A 16,027-nucleotide genomic window follows, 5' to 3' on the forward strand; every position below is an offset into this window, starting at 1 on the left:
AGGTAAGCACTTCTTCTTCTTCTTCTTCTTCTTCTTCTCTTTCCTCCCCCGTGCATATATATATAGTAAAGTCTGCTATTTGAACTGAACGCCTGGAGTTAAAGCTCGCTTTGGCTATCCGTGCTTCTCTCCTGGTGTTAACCAAGGGGAATCACACGACAATACGTTGTTACAGCGAATGCCCAAAATCAACTGCTCAAAACGAGTCATTTTTTTGGAATCACCTATTTAGTTGTGAAGCACGCGATGCTACGCGCGTGACTTGCTACCAAGGAGGAAGCGGACAACACGGTAAGTTTATAGTTCTTTATTCCAAAGAGGTCACTGTAGCACTGGCGCGCTCCGGGCTGCGCGCCCGGTGTATATCCTGAGGCCACGCCTACCCCTCAGGCGTGGCCGCCGCCCACTTGGTGCGCGGAATGATGTCACCACGCCAGTGGGCTTTCGTGTACGCCACACACGCCCCCCCCAGAATTCCTGCGCACCTGGAGGGCCAGTTTGCGGGGCAAACGGATGACCCGGCCGAAGCGCCCTCTGGCGACCGTCGGTGTCCGGGGTGCAGGGATGCCAGGTGGGATGCCCCCGGCTGTACCCGGGATGTGTGCCGGACCGGGCGGCGGCGTGCCTGCGGTGCTGGGCGGTGCCGGGGGTCCGCCCGCAGGGGGGTGGCCCCGACGCGGGGGCCGAGCCACCGGCGGTGGGTGGTCCACGTCGAGGTGGGCCGGCTTGAGGCGGTCTATGGAGACCCGGTCGGGAGTGCCGCTCGGCGGATCGCAGCGGATCGTGCAGATCCTGCAGATCCTGCAGATCGGCGGATCCTGCAGCGCAGTCCAGGGTGAAATGTTTCACCCCGGTCTCCAGCACGCGGAAAGGCCCATCGTACGGGGGCCGCAGTGGTGTCCGGTGGGCGTCGTGCCAGACGAAGACGTACTCCGCGGTGCGAAGCTCCGGGGCGACGTGTGTAGGAGGGTGCCCGTGGTGCGCCGTCGGCACCGGGGCGAACCTCCGGGCGGTCTCCTGCAGCGCAGAACGCTCCTGCGCCGCGGACCAAGGTGCCGTGGGGTCGGGGAGGAACACGCCCGGCACCCGCAGCGGTTGTCCAAAGACCAACTCCACCGCGGATGCGCGCAGGTCCTCCTTGGGCGCCGTCCGGAGGCCCAGCAGGACCCAGGGGAGCCTGTCAACCCAGCCGCCGTCGCGGAGGGTGGCCCGGAGCGCGGACTTCAACGAGCGGTGGAATCGCTCGCACAGGCCGTTGGCCTGGGGGTGGTAGGCCGTGGTTCGGTGCAGCTGGACCCCGAGCCCCTGCGCGACCGCGGCCCAGAGCTCCGAGGTGAAATGGGGGCCGCGGTCGGACGAGATGTCCGAGGGGGCGCCGAACCGGGCGACCCAGGTGGCGATGAACGCCTGCGCGACGTCTGCCGCCGTCGGCGCCGGCAAAGGCACGGCCTCCGGCCACCGGGTGGTGCGGTCCACCATGGTAAGGACATGGGTGAAACCCCGCGAGGGGGGCAGAGGTCCCACTAGGTCCACGTGCACGTGGTCGAACCGACGTTCCGGCACCGTAAACGGGGCCAAGGGGGCCTGGGTGTGCCGGTGCACCTTCGCGTGCTGGCACGCGAGGCACGTCCTGGTCCAGCAGCGGACGGCCTTCCGGAGGCCATGCCAGACAAACTTGTCGGCGACCAACCTCTGGGAGGCCTTCATGCCCGGGTGGGACAGGCCGTGGATGGCGTCAAAAACCTGGAGCTGCCAGCCTGCGGGCACGATGGGGCGAGGCCGCCCGAGGGAGACGTCGCAAACGAGGGCCGTGCCCGCGCCGTCGAAGGGCACCTCGGTGACGCGGAGGCCCGTGACGGCGGTCCGCAAGGCCTGGACCCCGGGGTCGGCGGCCTGGTCCGCCGCCATCCGGGCATAGTCGATGCCAAGGTGGACTGCGTGGGCGACGGCCCGGGAAAGGCAGTCGGCCACCGGGTTGTCCTTTCCCGCGACGTGTCGGATGTCCGTCGTGTACTCGGACACGGCCGCGAGGTGACGCTGTTGCCGGGCCGACCACGGCTCGGCGACCTTGCCCATCGCGAAAACGATGTCCTCCGGCCTGACGGGGACCTGGTGGTAGCTGCGTACGAGGTCCACCTTTGAAAAGAAGGACATCCCCGCCAACCGGGCGGAGAAGTCCTGGATGTGGGGGACGGGGTAGCGGTCGGGGGTGGTGGCGTCGTTGAGGCGCCGGTAGTCCCCGCACGGTCGCCATCCCCCGCCGGGATTGGGCACGATGTGGAGCGGGGACGCCCACGCGCTCTCGGAGCGCTGCACGATGCCGAGCCACTCCAGCGTAGCGAACGCCGCTTTAGCTATGGCGAGCTTCGTCGGCTCGAGGCGGCGTTCCCGGGCGTAGACCGGTGGCCCGGCGGTGGGGATGTGGTGTTCCACCCCGTGCTTGACGGTCCCCGCCGAGAAGGTGGGCCGTGTGAGGGCCGGGAAACCCGCGAGGAGGCGGGCGAATTCGTCCGCTGCCGGAAGCGTACAGATGAACCTGGCCGGAATGGAACCGCTCAGCAAGCCGCTCGGTGAGCCGCTCGGTGAGCCGCTCTGTGAGCTGCTCAACGAGGTGGGCAGCGCACACGCGAGCGAGCTGAACGTCTCAGCCTGGACAAGCCTTCTGCGCTTTACATCGACCAGTAATCCATTAGCACATAAGAAGTCCGCGCCGAGCAGTGCCATGGGCACGTCGGCCGTAACGAACGACCAATGGAAAACCTGACCTCCGAACCGCAGGGAGAGACAGCGTTTTCCGTACGTGCGTATAGACGTACCATTGGCCGCAAGCAGCGCGGGACCTCGGCCCGCGGTGTGCTTGTCGGACGTACCGGCAGGAACGACACTCACCTGTGCCCCCGTGTCACACAGGTAACGGCGCCCGGACAAGGTGTCCGTTATGTACAGAAGGCTGTTTGAATTGCCGATGCTCACCGTTGCCACCGAGCGCCGGCTCGCCCGTTTCCCGACCTGCCGAATGAGCACGGCGGGCGACACTGCCGAGCCTCGTGGCCGAAATTGGCGTGGAAGAAACACCAGGTGGGCAGCTGCGGCGTCGGAGGCCGCGGTTTTCTTCACGGCGGCGGCGGTGGTGGTGGGCGGGGCGTGGCGGCGGACACGATGTGCGGTGCATCGGGGAAAGCCTCGGGAGCCTCGGGAGCCTCGGGAGCGGCAACCGTGCCAAGACTCGCCTGCGTGTCCAAAGCCGCGTAGTATTTGTCGGCCTCAGCAGCGAGCGCACGGGGTTCCGTTAACGCAGAACCAGCCAAAGCGAGGCGGACTCGTGCTGGCAGCTGGCGTCAAAACAACGCCCGGAATAGAGCGTTCGGGGTTTCGTCGCCCATGAGCGCCAGCATATGGTCCATACGGTCCGACGGTCGCGTGTCCCCGATCTCGGGGAGGTCCAAGAGGCGATCGGCCCATGCGTCCATCGTAAGGCCGAACGTGGTGAGGAGGAGACGCTTGACCGCCTCGTACTTGCCGTCGGCAGGTGGATCCCTTAGGACCGATACGACGCGGGTGGCCATACCGGGCCCGAGGGCGGCGATCACGTGGCAGTACATGTCTCGTCCACCGCGATGCCTCGAAGTCGGAACTGGGCTTCCGCCTGCAGGAACCAAACTTCGGCTTGTGACTCCCAGAATTCGGGGAGCTTGATGGAGACCGCGTTGGTAGCCATTGTTGCGGCGGTTTCGGGTAGTCAGCGACGGCTGACTCGAATGTCGGAGGTCACCAATGAAGCACGTGATGCTACGCGTGTGACTTGCTACCAAGGAGGAAGCGGACAACGCGGTAAGTTTATAGTTCTTTATTCCAAAGAGGTCACTGTAGCACTGGCGCGCTCCGGGCTGCGCGCCCGGTGTATATCCTGAGGCCACGCCTACCCCTCGGGCGTGGCCGCCACCCACTTGGTGCGCGGAATGATGTCACCACGCCAATGGGCTTTCGTGTACGCCACAGTTGCATACATACATGTTCATTATACATTATCAATTCATGTCCATTTATAAAACTTATAAACCACCCAAACACACTATTCTCGTGATAGACATATAGCACTAAATATTAAAGTGAACATCCTGGAAGTTTCAGCTGGCTTGACAAATTTGTTCACCATAAACATCATACACAATGCTGTCCTTCATTAGAAAAGAAGAGATGTGTAGTGACGTGTATGGCCGAGTGAGGCCGCTGTGGGCGGGGCCGAGTGAGGCCACTGTGGGCGGGGCCGAGTGAGGCCTGCGTTGCCGTTGCCTTGAATAAAGATGGTGCTTGATCCTCTCTGCGTGTCCACATCTTTATAACAAAGATATTACAAGATGACATCCTGTTTTTAGCTCAACTGGAATATAGTTCCAGGTGAGCTTATGGGATGGTGCGTCATCCATCCGTCAGTCCGTAACACTTGCAACTTCTTTTCCGAAACTGCTGATGGGATTGTGACCAAACTTGGCTGAAATGATATTTGGCATGTAACAACTCAAGTTTGTTCATGGCATTCAGAAAATCAGGGTCTGAGAGGGTCTACGGTGAAACTAAAGTGGGCCCAGGTTTAACCCCCCTCCGCTCCCCCCCCCCCCCCCAAAATAGGTATTTGATGTCTTCTCTGAAACTACACATACAATTTCGATGAAACTTGACCATGATCTTCGTCACAAGTTATGTAGCAAAGTGTGTTCACGGCACTAATAAAATCAGGGTCGATGAGGGTTTATGGTGGTTTGAGTCCCCCAAAGTAGGTATTTGCTCTCTTCTCCAAAACTGTACACACAATTTTGATGAAATTTTATCACAACCGTCATCACCCGTGAAGTACCAAAGTTTGTTCATGGCGTCAAAAAATCGGGGTCTATGTTGGGTCTATGGGATCTACAGGGGCGGGGTGGAGGGGGGGGGAGGTTGCCCCAAAATAGTTTTTTTTGTTGTTGTTGTTTAAAGTCTTATGGTTATGTTAGTATGATTCTACATGGTGCCCTATCTCCTAGCTACCAACTGAAATTGGTTTAAAATACTATGATACTGTTTAACATATCTTTAGTCCAGTGGTTCTCAACTGATGGTCCATGGTGACTTTTTCGGTAGTCCACAGGAACATTGTCCAAAGTCACACGTGCCACTGTCCAAAAATTTCAAACGATAATGTTTGTTGTCTACTCTTTTTTATCATGTCTCAAAAAGGATGTGGTCCACGAAAAAATTTTGATTGACCTAGTGGCCAATGAACTGAAGCGAGTTGAGAACCACTACTTTAGTCGGTGTAGTAGACTGCTTTATTCTACCAGGTGAGCTCCCATGGGTATTGCCCCTATTTTTATATACATGGGACTTGGCTCATGGAGGAGCTAAATTACTTTGAACAGCAGGTTTACAGACCACCAAATGGTTTGGGGGAGGTGTACAGACATACGCAAGAAGTAGTGTCTGTTGTCTATGGTGGCTGGTCTATTGGGTCGGGGGCTTTGGGACATCCCCCACCAGTAAAAAAAAGTCAGCTAAATTAATTAGTAACTAGAACGGCACTCAGTCGAGCGCATACCTCCATCAGATTGTATAGCTCTGGACAGTTCTCTTGAACAGGCCCGCTGCACGGAACAGCCGATTGTTCTCCCGGGAGCAACCCATTAATCCCCCACATCCAGGGTGGCATACCCCCGCCTCCATGAAGCAAGGGCCCCAAGAGAATGAGAGAGCGACAGAGACAAGAGGGAGTGGGCAGGTTCATGGGGACCTACCGGCTGTCTTACCGTGGCCAGGCCACGTTGCCCTGACGAATCTGGATAGCAAGGAAGAGTGGAGAAGATTTGCCCCACCCTTCCCCCCTCAAGTTGCGCTCATGCACTGGCCACATGTCTCAGAGTTTACGGGCTGTGCCTGCTCTGTTTGTTTGTTTGTTTGTTTGTGGGCTTGACTTTTATGCATTACTCAACCGTTGGATGAAATGAGCTGAAAACTGGTGGTTGGAGTCAGAGTGGGCATGTAATGGTTTAATGTAATGTAGCCCCTGGGTTTCAAGGTGGGGGAGGATGGGGTGGACAGGAGGATGCAAATTATTTACACCTTCGTTAGGCATCGGATATGCAGCTTGTGGCCAAGTTTCATCAAAATTGTGTGTTTGGTTCAAGCGATAATGACTGAAGTGTTTACAGACTCACTCACTCACTCACTGACTTACCTACGGACACTGCTCAATCGCATAAGCTCACCTGACTAAAGTCCAGGTGAACTAATTCGTGCCAATGGCACAGAACGAAGCAGAATAGGAATGAATTGGTGAGTGGAGAAGAGGACATGGGCAGGATGTAATGATGGGCAGTGCATTTGAAAGACTAAAATCAGGATGATGACAAAATGGACACAGGGAGACTATTCCACCACAATCAGTAGAATAAGGTGACAAATTCATACAGTTGGGCAAACAGCAAAGAGTTTGGGAGGGTCAGTAGGAGAGGCATTATCGAGGAATGTGTACACTGGAGGTAGCTAGGGGAGGGCAGATGTAAGACAGAGCAAGGAAGCATAGGCCCGAAGTAAACTTGTAAAAAAAATAGAGAGCCAACCAACCTGCAGCTGGTGGGAGAGTGAAAGTCCCTGGGAATTCACCTCCAGTCTTGAGATTCCAGTGGTGTGGAAGGTTTTGTCTTTGACAGCCTGAAGAGGAACATGGAATCAAGAGAAGTAGCCCAGAGATGGGAGCAATACTCCATGGATATGAAAGGCCTTTACTCCCCGATGAGCTGGGTGAGGCTTGCAAATGCTTTAGGTCTACAAAGAATACCTAGAAATGCCATTTAGGCTTTCCTTCCAACTTGGAGATATGGTTCTCCCATGAAAGGTGCTTTTTAAATTGAAATTTGCACTAAACAAGGCTGAGAGCCACTAAATGTGTGTAGGGCTGCAAAGAAAAAGAAGATGAAAAAGTGGCAAAACTTTCACGTTGTCCTGAAACAAGTTCATCACTGTGTATGGAAATGATAGATAGTGAGGGTAAGGATTGTCAGGGAATGCCCCTCTTCCAGAGGCTGTCCAGAGAGGTCAATTGGTTAATTTGATTGCCAATCTTTGTGGAGAGACAGTGTCTTGTCAGCGTTGAATGTCATGTTCCAAATATCTGACCGGCGGCGTATCTTGTCCTGATCTGATGAAAGGGATTCAGCAGTGGTTGGTCTTTCACGAGAGTGACGTCCTCAGCAAAATGATCATTTGTTTTCGACAGAATATGATCGATCATTGAGCCCTGGTGCCCTGGTGTTGCCCTGGTGCCCTGGTGTTGGGCTAGCGGCTAGGGTGCCAGCTTAGGATCCTAGGATCCTGGGTTCGAATCCCGGTCGATCGCTGAATTAACGCCAGGGGGGTTGACTCAGCCTGTCATCCTTCCGAGGTCGGCTAATTGAGTACCAGCTTGCTGGTAATTCCCTGCTTGTCGTAAAAGGCGACAAAAAGGGTTGGCGTCAGGAAGGGCATCCGGCCGTAAAACATTGCTTCAAAAAGAGGACCAAAAAACAACAACAACCACGGTCCCCGAAAAAGGCCAACCCCCGCTTGCGGGGAAAAATGGCCTCTAAAGGTGTTTTTTTTTAGTTTTTATTATTATTATAAATCAAGAGTAATGTAGGCCGCAACACGCTTCTTTGTAGAACCCTAGCTTGAAGGGAAGGGTCATGGGTTAAAACCACATCAAGTGCCACCGGCTGTTTCTGCTATAGGAAATCAAACAGCGACTTGAGCAGGGGGCCCTGAATTCCATAGGCAGACAACTTCAAAATCAATGCTGTATGGCCGACAGTGTCAAACACATTGAGCGCTATGCAGAGAAATGGTCCTAACCTCTTGCTTGTGGTGCAGGGCATATATCCCACTGCTGTGTCAGGAGTAACATAAACAAGGGCGTGTAATAACCAGGCCGGAAGTCAAACTGTTTGGCAGAGATTTGCGAGTTAGATAAGAATAGATTCCATTACTTTGCTTAGGATGGGGAGAATGCCGATTAGTTTGTAGTTGAGAGGAGATCTGTATTATAAGATAGGAATGATGTTTGCAACGAACTTTCCAAAATATAGGAAGTTACCCATCCAGGAACAACCTGTGAAAGAGAGAAGAGAGAGCGTATCATCAGACTGAAGCAGTTCACTGCCATCTATCTATAATTCCACTAATCTCTGTGTGTATGTTTGTTTGTATGTTTGTATGTTTGTATGTTTGTATGTTTGTCTGTGACCGCTGTTTCTCGACAACCACGGGTCCGATATACTTGAAACTTGCCAGGTATATTGCTGGGGACCCGAGGATGTGCCTTTTCAAGGTTTCATATTAATCGGACAAGTAGTTACCGAGCTATGGCGATTTAGCCGTTCGCCGTTCGCTTTGGCGTTGCGAATGGACCAAACCATTTCATGTAAATAGAGGGGGGGGGGGGGGGTTCTGTGGTCGTTGCGAATGGACCAAACCATTTCATGTAAATAGAGGGGGGGGATTGTCACCGTACTCGCAAGCCGTTCGCCGTTCGCTTTGGCGTTGCGAATGGACCAAACCATTTCATGTAAATAGAGGGGGGGGATATAATTTTAGATATATATATAGTACGGGCATATATATAGTACGGGCATGCCCTAGTCTATCTATAATTCCAGTAATCTCTGTGTGTATGTTTGTATGTTTGTATGTTTGTATGTTTGTCTGTGACCGCTGTTTCTCGACAACCACGGGTCCGATATACTTTAAACTTGCCAGGTATATTGCTGGGGACCCGAGGATGTGCCTTTTCAAGGTTTCATATTAATCGGACAAGTAGTTACCGAGCTATGGCGATTTAGCCGTTCGCCGTTCGCTTTGGCGTTGCGAATGAACCAAACCATTTCATGTAAATAGAGGGGGGGGGGGGGGGGGGGTTCTGTGGTCGTTGCGAATGGACCAAACCATTTCATGTAAATAGAGGGGGGGGGTTGTCACCGTACTCGCAAGCCGTTCGCCGTTCGCTTTGGCGTTGCGAATGAACCAAACCATTTCATGGCCCAAACCATTTCATGTAAATAGAGGGGGGGGGGGATTGTCACCGTACTCGCACCCACGTACCCACGTACCCACGTACGGGCATTGCACCCACGTACGGGCATGCCCTAGTATTGGAAATAACTAGAATTCTTTTTGCAGCTTTGATGTCAACTCTCATTCACCCAGGAGTTTCCACATTCCTCTGATTGGTCATTATTCAAACATTGCCACTACCACCCCACAAACCTTCTGTGATCTATAAATATTTTACAATCATACTGAGCAAACGGTGCAGGTTAACTTCGAGCCAGCCTCACACATAGTGTCCTGCTTTCATGTTTGGGTTGATCAATGACAAAGTTTGCGAATGATGTGACGAGTTAATTACAACTGCATACGCAGTACACAGAAAACTTAGATCCCTTTCACTTCAATTTCACTCCAACCGGAAGTACACTCCACAACTTCCGTGTCAAGCACACAAAGGTCAGTTGCATTGCTCCATTGCAGCTGGAGCACATACATGGCACAAATACTCGTACATAGGACTCCAACTTCCACCATCTTGGGTCCATAATATGTCAATAACCACGAACGAGCAGATGCATCTCATAATCATCAATGTACCATACTCCTTGTAGAGGGTTGGTGCTGCCAATGCAGTTTTGGTACCATACTCCTTGTAGAGGGTTGGTGCTGCCAATGCAGTTTTGGTACCATACTCCTTGTAGAGCGTTGGTGCTGCCAATGCAGTTTTGGGTAAAGGGTTATGCTGGGTGGTTTGTCTTTGCCTTCCCCACAGTGAATCAGGGCAGGAATTTGGCCAGGGTGTCAGCCATGTATAACTCGCCTACTCTTCGCAAAGGACACTGTGGGGTCTTTAACATGCAGCAACTAAGGCTATCAGACAGGACATCCAGTTTAATGCCTTTCCAATGGCCGGTGCACATATTGCTGCTTGTGAAACACTATTGTGATGCACAGGTTGTCGCTGGGTCGAGATTCGAACCCTGGCTAGACAGTGTAGAGGTGAGTGCGTATACCTTGAGGCCAGCTCACAGATGCACTCATAATAAGCTATTAAAACTACAACGCAAGCCTCACATTGACTTAACGGTTAAGGTGGTTGGCTTGAGATCTTGGGGTCCTGAATTATGAGTCCATGTCATGCCATTGAATTAACACCGGGTGGGTTGACTCAGCCTGTCATCCTTCTGAGGTCGGCAAAATGAGTACCAGGTGACTGCTAATAGAGGACATTGCATTAGCGGCACAGCTGCGACACAGAAAATGATGCAACCAGCAGACACAGGATGCACACGAACCACCACCACCACAACACAGCTTAGCAGTCAAAGACAGAACATCAGAGAATTGCTATGCATAGTACTCTGTTGAATCTAGAAGGACACTCGGTAGAGCGAAACCTCCACCAGGCTGAACAGTTTGCGTTTTGTATCCCACTGATAGGCCGGATCTGGATTCGGACCTGAACCACAATCTCATCGGCTTTTTCTTGTCACCTAACCAACTCATCCACCAAGTTTGGAATCTTTCATAATCCGTCCCCAACTTTGTGAGATATCTATCGTTTTCGCCCCATCTCTGAATGATGAAAAATCACTTTAGAGATTAAAGTATCGAACCATCTTTAGAGGCCATTTTTCCCCGCAAAGCAGGGCTTGGCGTTTTTTGGGCACCGTGATCCCCTTTGTGAAGCAATGTTTTAGGGCCGGATGCCCTTAGCAATGTTTTAGGGCCGGATGCCCTTCCTGCCACCAACCCTGTTAGTCCTTCCTGCCACCAACCCTGTTAGTCGCCTCTTGCAACACACAGGGAATTAACCAGTGAACTGGTGCTCAATTTGCCGACCTCGGAAGGATGACAGGCTGAGTCAACCCCCCTGGTGTTAATTCAGCGATCGACCGGGATTCGAACCCAGGATCCAAAGATCCCAAGCCGGCACCCTAACCGCTAAGCCAACACCAGGCTCTTTAGAGATTAAAGTATCCAGATCCAGATTTTCATCTTTACCAAAATCGAATCATTTCGTCTTTGTCACACATCCAACCTGTCGACCAGGTTTCTTCTGAATCATTCCACAACCTTTTAAGATATCGTGGCCATAGACAAACAAACAGACAAACAGACAGGAGTGAAAACATAACCTCCGTCCACCTCAGGTGGCGGAGGTAACCATGACGATCGTGAACACCTTCCAAGAGAAAGAGCTCAAACTCAACGACCACACAAGAAAGGCACTCGGCAGAGCACACACCAAACTTGTCCATCAAATTTCGTCCGAATCCGTCCATGACGTTTTGAAATAGCGTGCTCACAGACAAAGAGCCAAACAGGGGTGAAGACACAACCTGTATGCATCTTTAGTTTAGTGGCGCAGGTAATAAAGGGCTTTCGTCAGTTATCACACAGAAAAGGTGTCAGAGAAGTGTTACCTGTACACAGACGATATGACAACTTGGATGATAAAAGGTACAACAACCAGGGGTTGTGGGAAATAGAAGTGTTTAAGAGTAGAAATACGAGAAAGAGAGAAAACAAAATAGCAGAATCCATGTGACGTTTTAACCCGGAGATTAAACAACAAAAAAGTACCCGGAACATACCAATTTTGAGAAAGCTGAAGCAGGATATAATGACGATGAACTTCCAGTAGTTTTCAATTCGAGGATAAGAGATAATCATCACTACCGTGAATCAGGATCCAGAGAGAGAATGGTCGGTCGACTCTGAACAGCTACCGTAGTCTTTTGACTGGATTGGTGGAGGCGGATTTACCAATCAACTGATTCGACAAAGTTTATCTGAAGAAGATTCACTTGCCTCGTGACAGCACTCTCAGGTTCTGATGTACATGGACATTTACACACAAGACTCACTATATGTGCACAACGTTTACTAACCCCGGAAATTATGGGGGAGGAGTTTACAAACACAAAACTAGTTCCACTCACACCCAGTCGTGGAATCTAACCCGACTTGTTTACAATATTTTAAAACTACCGTCATGTGAATGCTTGTTTTAGTGTCACTAGAATATAAGACCCATCGCTTCACTGACAGAAATACCAATCTTTGCTGCGATGGTTAATCTATGGGGGAAGAAAAATAAATGGATTCCTGGGAAATCCTGCTCTCCGTGCAGGGATAACCATCGTCACTTGTTGGCATTTGCAGTTTGGACACGCGTGTCCATGTACCAATTTTTAAAAATGTAAATATTTTACTTTTTTTTTTTTTGCATCACACACATTCTCGGGAGTTACCCGAATCCACCGTAGTTGGATTTATTGAAATCCGTTAATCCGTTCTCAAGTTATAACACGACAAACAAACAAGCAAGAAGACATCATGCGGAGCACGATACTTGCAAAATACGCCCCCCCCTCCCCCTCCCCAAGAAAAAAAATTCCATTGATACAGCAAATTGTCCATTTCATCAAGATTAAAATTAACAATCTTGATCAAAGCTCGGGTCAATAGGAAGAAAATTGACGATTTTTCAGATGAAAATGATGATTTTGGAAGGTTGACCTTGAGTTGACCTTTGACCTTTTGACCTCAAAAATAGTATGTTTCCCAATTTAGTGACTTAATGTGCAAATGCTGTTCAATTTTCAAGTCTATCGGATGAAAATTGACGGTTTTTTTCAGATAAAAAGTGATGATTTTGGAAGTTTGACCTTGAGTTGACCTTTGACCTAAAAATAGTATGTTTCCCAATTTAGTGACTCGATATGCAAATGCTGTTCAATTTTCAAGTCAATCGGTTGAGAATTGATGGCTTTTTAGATGAAAATTGATGATTTTTAAAATTTGACCTTGAGTTGACCTTTGACCTTTTTACCTCAAAAATAGTATGTTTCCCAATTTAGTGACTCGATATGCAAATGCTGTTCAATTTTCAAGTCAATCGGTTGAGAATTGATGGCTTGTTAGATGAAAATTGATGATTTTTAAAATTTGAACTTATGTTGACCTTTTGACCTCAAAAATAGTTAATTTCCCAATTTAGTGACTTGATATACAAATGCTATTCAATTTTCAAGTCAATCGGATTTAAAATGGCGATTTTAGAAATTTGACCTCCAGATGACCTTTGACCTTTGACCTCAATCAATAGGCTTCTCAATTGGGACGACTTATACAACTTGGTGAAGTTTCATGACGATCGGTTTAGAATTGTGACCTGTAGGCCGGTGACAAACAGACAAACAGACAGACAGACAAACAGACAGAACCACAAACGCAACCAACCAATATACATTCAAAAATCTTCGATTTTGCAAGTAACAAACAGACAGACAGACACGGCTCCTTTTATAATATGGTGTTAGATGGGCCAAGCAGTGTTGGATGGACCAAGCATTATTGGGTGAAGCAATGTTATATGGGCTAAGCATTATTGGGCCAAGTAATGTTAGATGAGCCAAGCATTATTGGGTGAAGCAATGTTAGATGGGCTAAGCATTATTGGGTCAAGCAATGTTATATAGGCTAAGCATTATTGGGTCAAGCAATATTAAATGGCCAAGCATTATTGGGTCAAGCAGTGTTAGATGGGCCAAGCATTATTGGGTCAAGCAATATTAGATGGGCTAAGCATTATTGGGTCAACCAATGTTAGAAGGGCTTAGCATTATTGGGTCAACCTATGTTAGATGGGCTAAGCATTATTGGGTCAAGCAATGTTAGATGAGCCAAGCATTATTGGGTCAAGCAATGTTAGATGGGCTAAGCATTATTGGGTCAACCAATGTTAGAAGGGCTTAGCATTATTGGGTCAACCTATGTTAGATGGGCTAAGCATTATTGGGTCAAGCAATGTTAGATGGGCCAAGCATTATTGGGTCAAGCAATGTTAGATGGGCTAAGCATTATTTGGTCAAGCATTGTTAGATGGGCCAAGCATTATTGGGTCAAGCATTATTGGGCCAAGCAGTGTTATATGGGCCAAGCAATGTTAGATGGGCCAAGCATTATTGGCGCAATCAATGTTAGATGGGCCAAGCATTATTGGGGCAATCAATGTTAGATGGGCTAAGCATTATTGGGCCAAGCAATGTTAGATGGGCCAAGGAATGTTAGATGCTCAGTAGCTGGTATTATATTTACTACTCTACGACTACTACTACTTATTTAACGACTATGTGGTATTATATTTACCACTACTACTTATTTAACGACTACGTGGTATTATATTTAACACTACTACTTATTTAACGACGATGTGGTATTATATTTACCACTACTACTTATTTAACGACTACGTGGTATTATATTTAACACTACTACTTATTTAACGACTATGTGGTATTATATTTACCACTACTACATATTTAATGACTACGTGGTATTATATTTACCACTACTACTTATTTAATGACTACATGGTATTATATTTACCACTACTACTTATTTAATGACTACATGGTATTATATTTACCACTACTACATATTTAATGACTACATGGTATTATATTTACCACTACTACTTATTTAATGACTACATGGTATTATATTTACCACTACTACTTATTTAACGACTACCTGGTATTATATTTGGGAGTCCTACTTATTTAACGACTACCTGGTATTATATTTACCACTACTACATATTTAACGACTACGTGGTATTATATTTGGGAGTCCTACTTATTTAACGACTACATGGTATTATATTTACCACTACTACATATTTAACGACTACGTGGTATTATATTTACCACTACTACTTATTTAACGACTACGTGGTATTATATTTAACACTACTACTTATTTAACGACTATGTGGTATTATATTTACCACTACTACATATTTAACGACTACGTGGTATTATATTTGGGAGTCCTACTTATTTAATGACTACATGGTATTATATTTACCACTACTACTTATTTAACGACTACCTGGTATTATATTTGGGAGTCCTACTTATTTAACGACTACCTGGTATTATATTTACCACTACTACATATTTAACGACTACGTGGTATTATATTTACCACTACTACTTATTTAACGACTACCTGGTATTATATTTACCACCACTACTTATTTAACGACTATCTGGTATTATATTTACCACTATTACTTATTTAATGACAACCTGGTATTATATTTACCACTACTACTTATTTAACGACTACCTGGTATTATATTTACCACTACTACTTATTTAACGACTACCTGGTATTATATTTACCACTACTACGTATTTAACGACTACGTGGTATTATATTTACCACTACTACTTATTTAACGACTACGTGGTATTATATTTACCACTACTACTTATTTAACGACTATGTGGTATTATATTTACCACTACTACTTATTTAACGACTATGTGGTATTATATTTACCACTACTACTTATTTAACGACTACCTGGTATTATATTTACCACTACTACGTATTTAACGACTACGTGGTATTATATTTACCACTACTACTTATTTAACGACTACGTGGTATTATATTTACCCCTACTACTTATTTAACGACTACCTGGTACTATATTTACCACGACTACTTATTTAACGACTACCTGGTATTATAGGCCCTGGAATGTCACCATGCAGAGGGTGACAATATAATTTATTAGGAGGACGAATAAGCACGATGAGGTCAATAGAATGAGTGAGTTTTTTTTTTTTGTGTGTGTGTGTGTGTACAGATTCGAGGCTCGTGAAAGAGCTAACATTTATCACACAAACAAATCAAACAGACAAACAAACAAAGTATATAAAAAGGGGAGCGGTAGACAAGATGGGGAGAGAAAGGGGAGCACATAAACACAACATTTGAGAGCAGGGACATCGGGAATGTGTGGGAGGGAGAGGGCTTGGGGGGAGGTGGCATGGGAAGAGGGGGGGGGGAGGGGGTGGGAGAAGTATAAACACAAGGACACCAAGGACTTTCAGGAAAGAAGTTGGTATTTTTAAAAAGTGGATTTGGGGTGAAATTAGCGGGGGTA

The 16,027-nt window shown here is 48.3% G+C and overlaps 1 protein-coding gene across 4 annotated transcripts in view; it reads right to left on the minus strand.

The window, feature by feature from the left end:
- The window catches only part of LOC137437856 (adhesion G-protein coupled receptor G2), a 126,714-nt gene extending 114,760 nt beyond the window's left edge, over positions 1–11,954 (minus strand). For 2 of the 4 annotated variants that reach the window (XM_078766333.1, XM_078766336.1), the window contains exons 1-2: positions 11,655–11,931; positions 6,601–6,687 (exon numbers count right to left, since the gene is read on the minus strand). In XM_078766333.1, coding sequence (XP_078622459.1) covers positions 6,601–6,687; positions 11,655–11,733 — 166 coding nt within the window. In that variant the 5' untranslated portion in view covers positions 11,734–11,931. Of the gene's footprint in view, positions 1–6,600; positions 6,688–11,654 lie in introns of all 4 variants that reach the window. The other 2 variants (XM_078766338.1, XM_078766340.1) reach the window with 1 other exon arrangement.
- Positions 11,955–16,027: the final 4,073 nt, after the last annotated feature.

The sequence above is a fragment of the Myxine glutinosa genome, chromosome 1, assembly GCF_964187855.1.
Source record: "Myxine glutinosa chromosome 1, kmMyxGlut1.1, whole genome shotgun sequence".
In the NCBI taxonomy this organism is placed as follows: Eukaryota; Metazoa; Chordata; class Myxini; order Myxiniformes; family Myxinidae; genus Myxine; species Myxine glutinosa.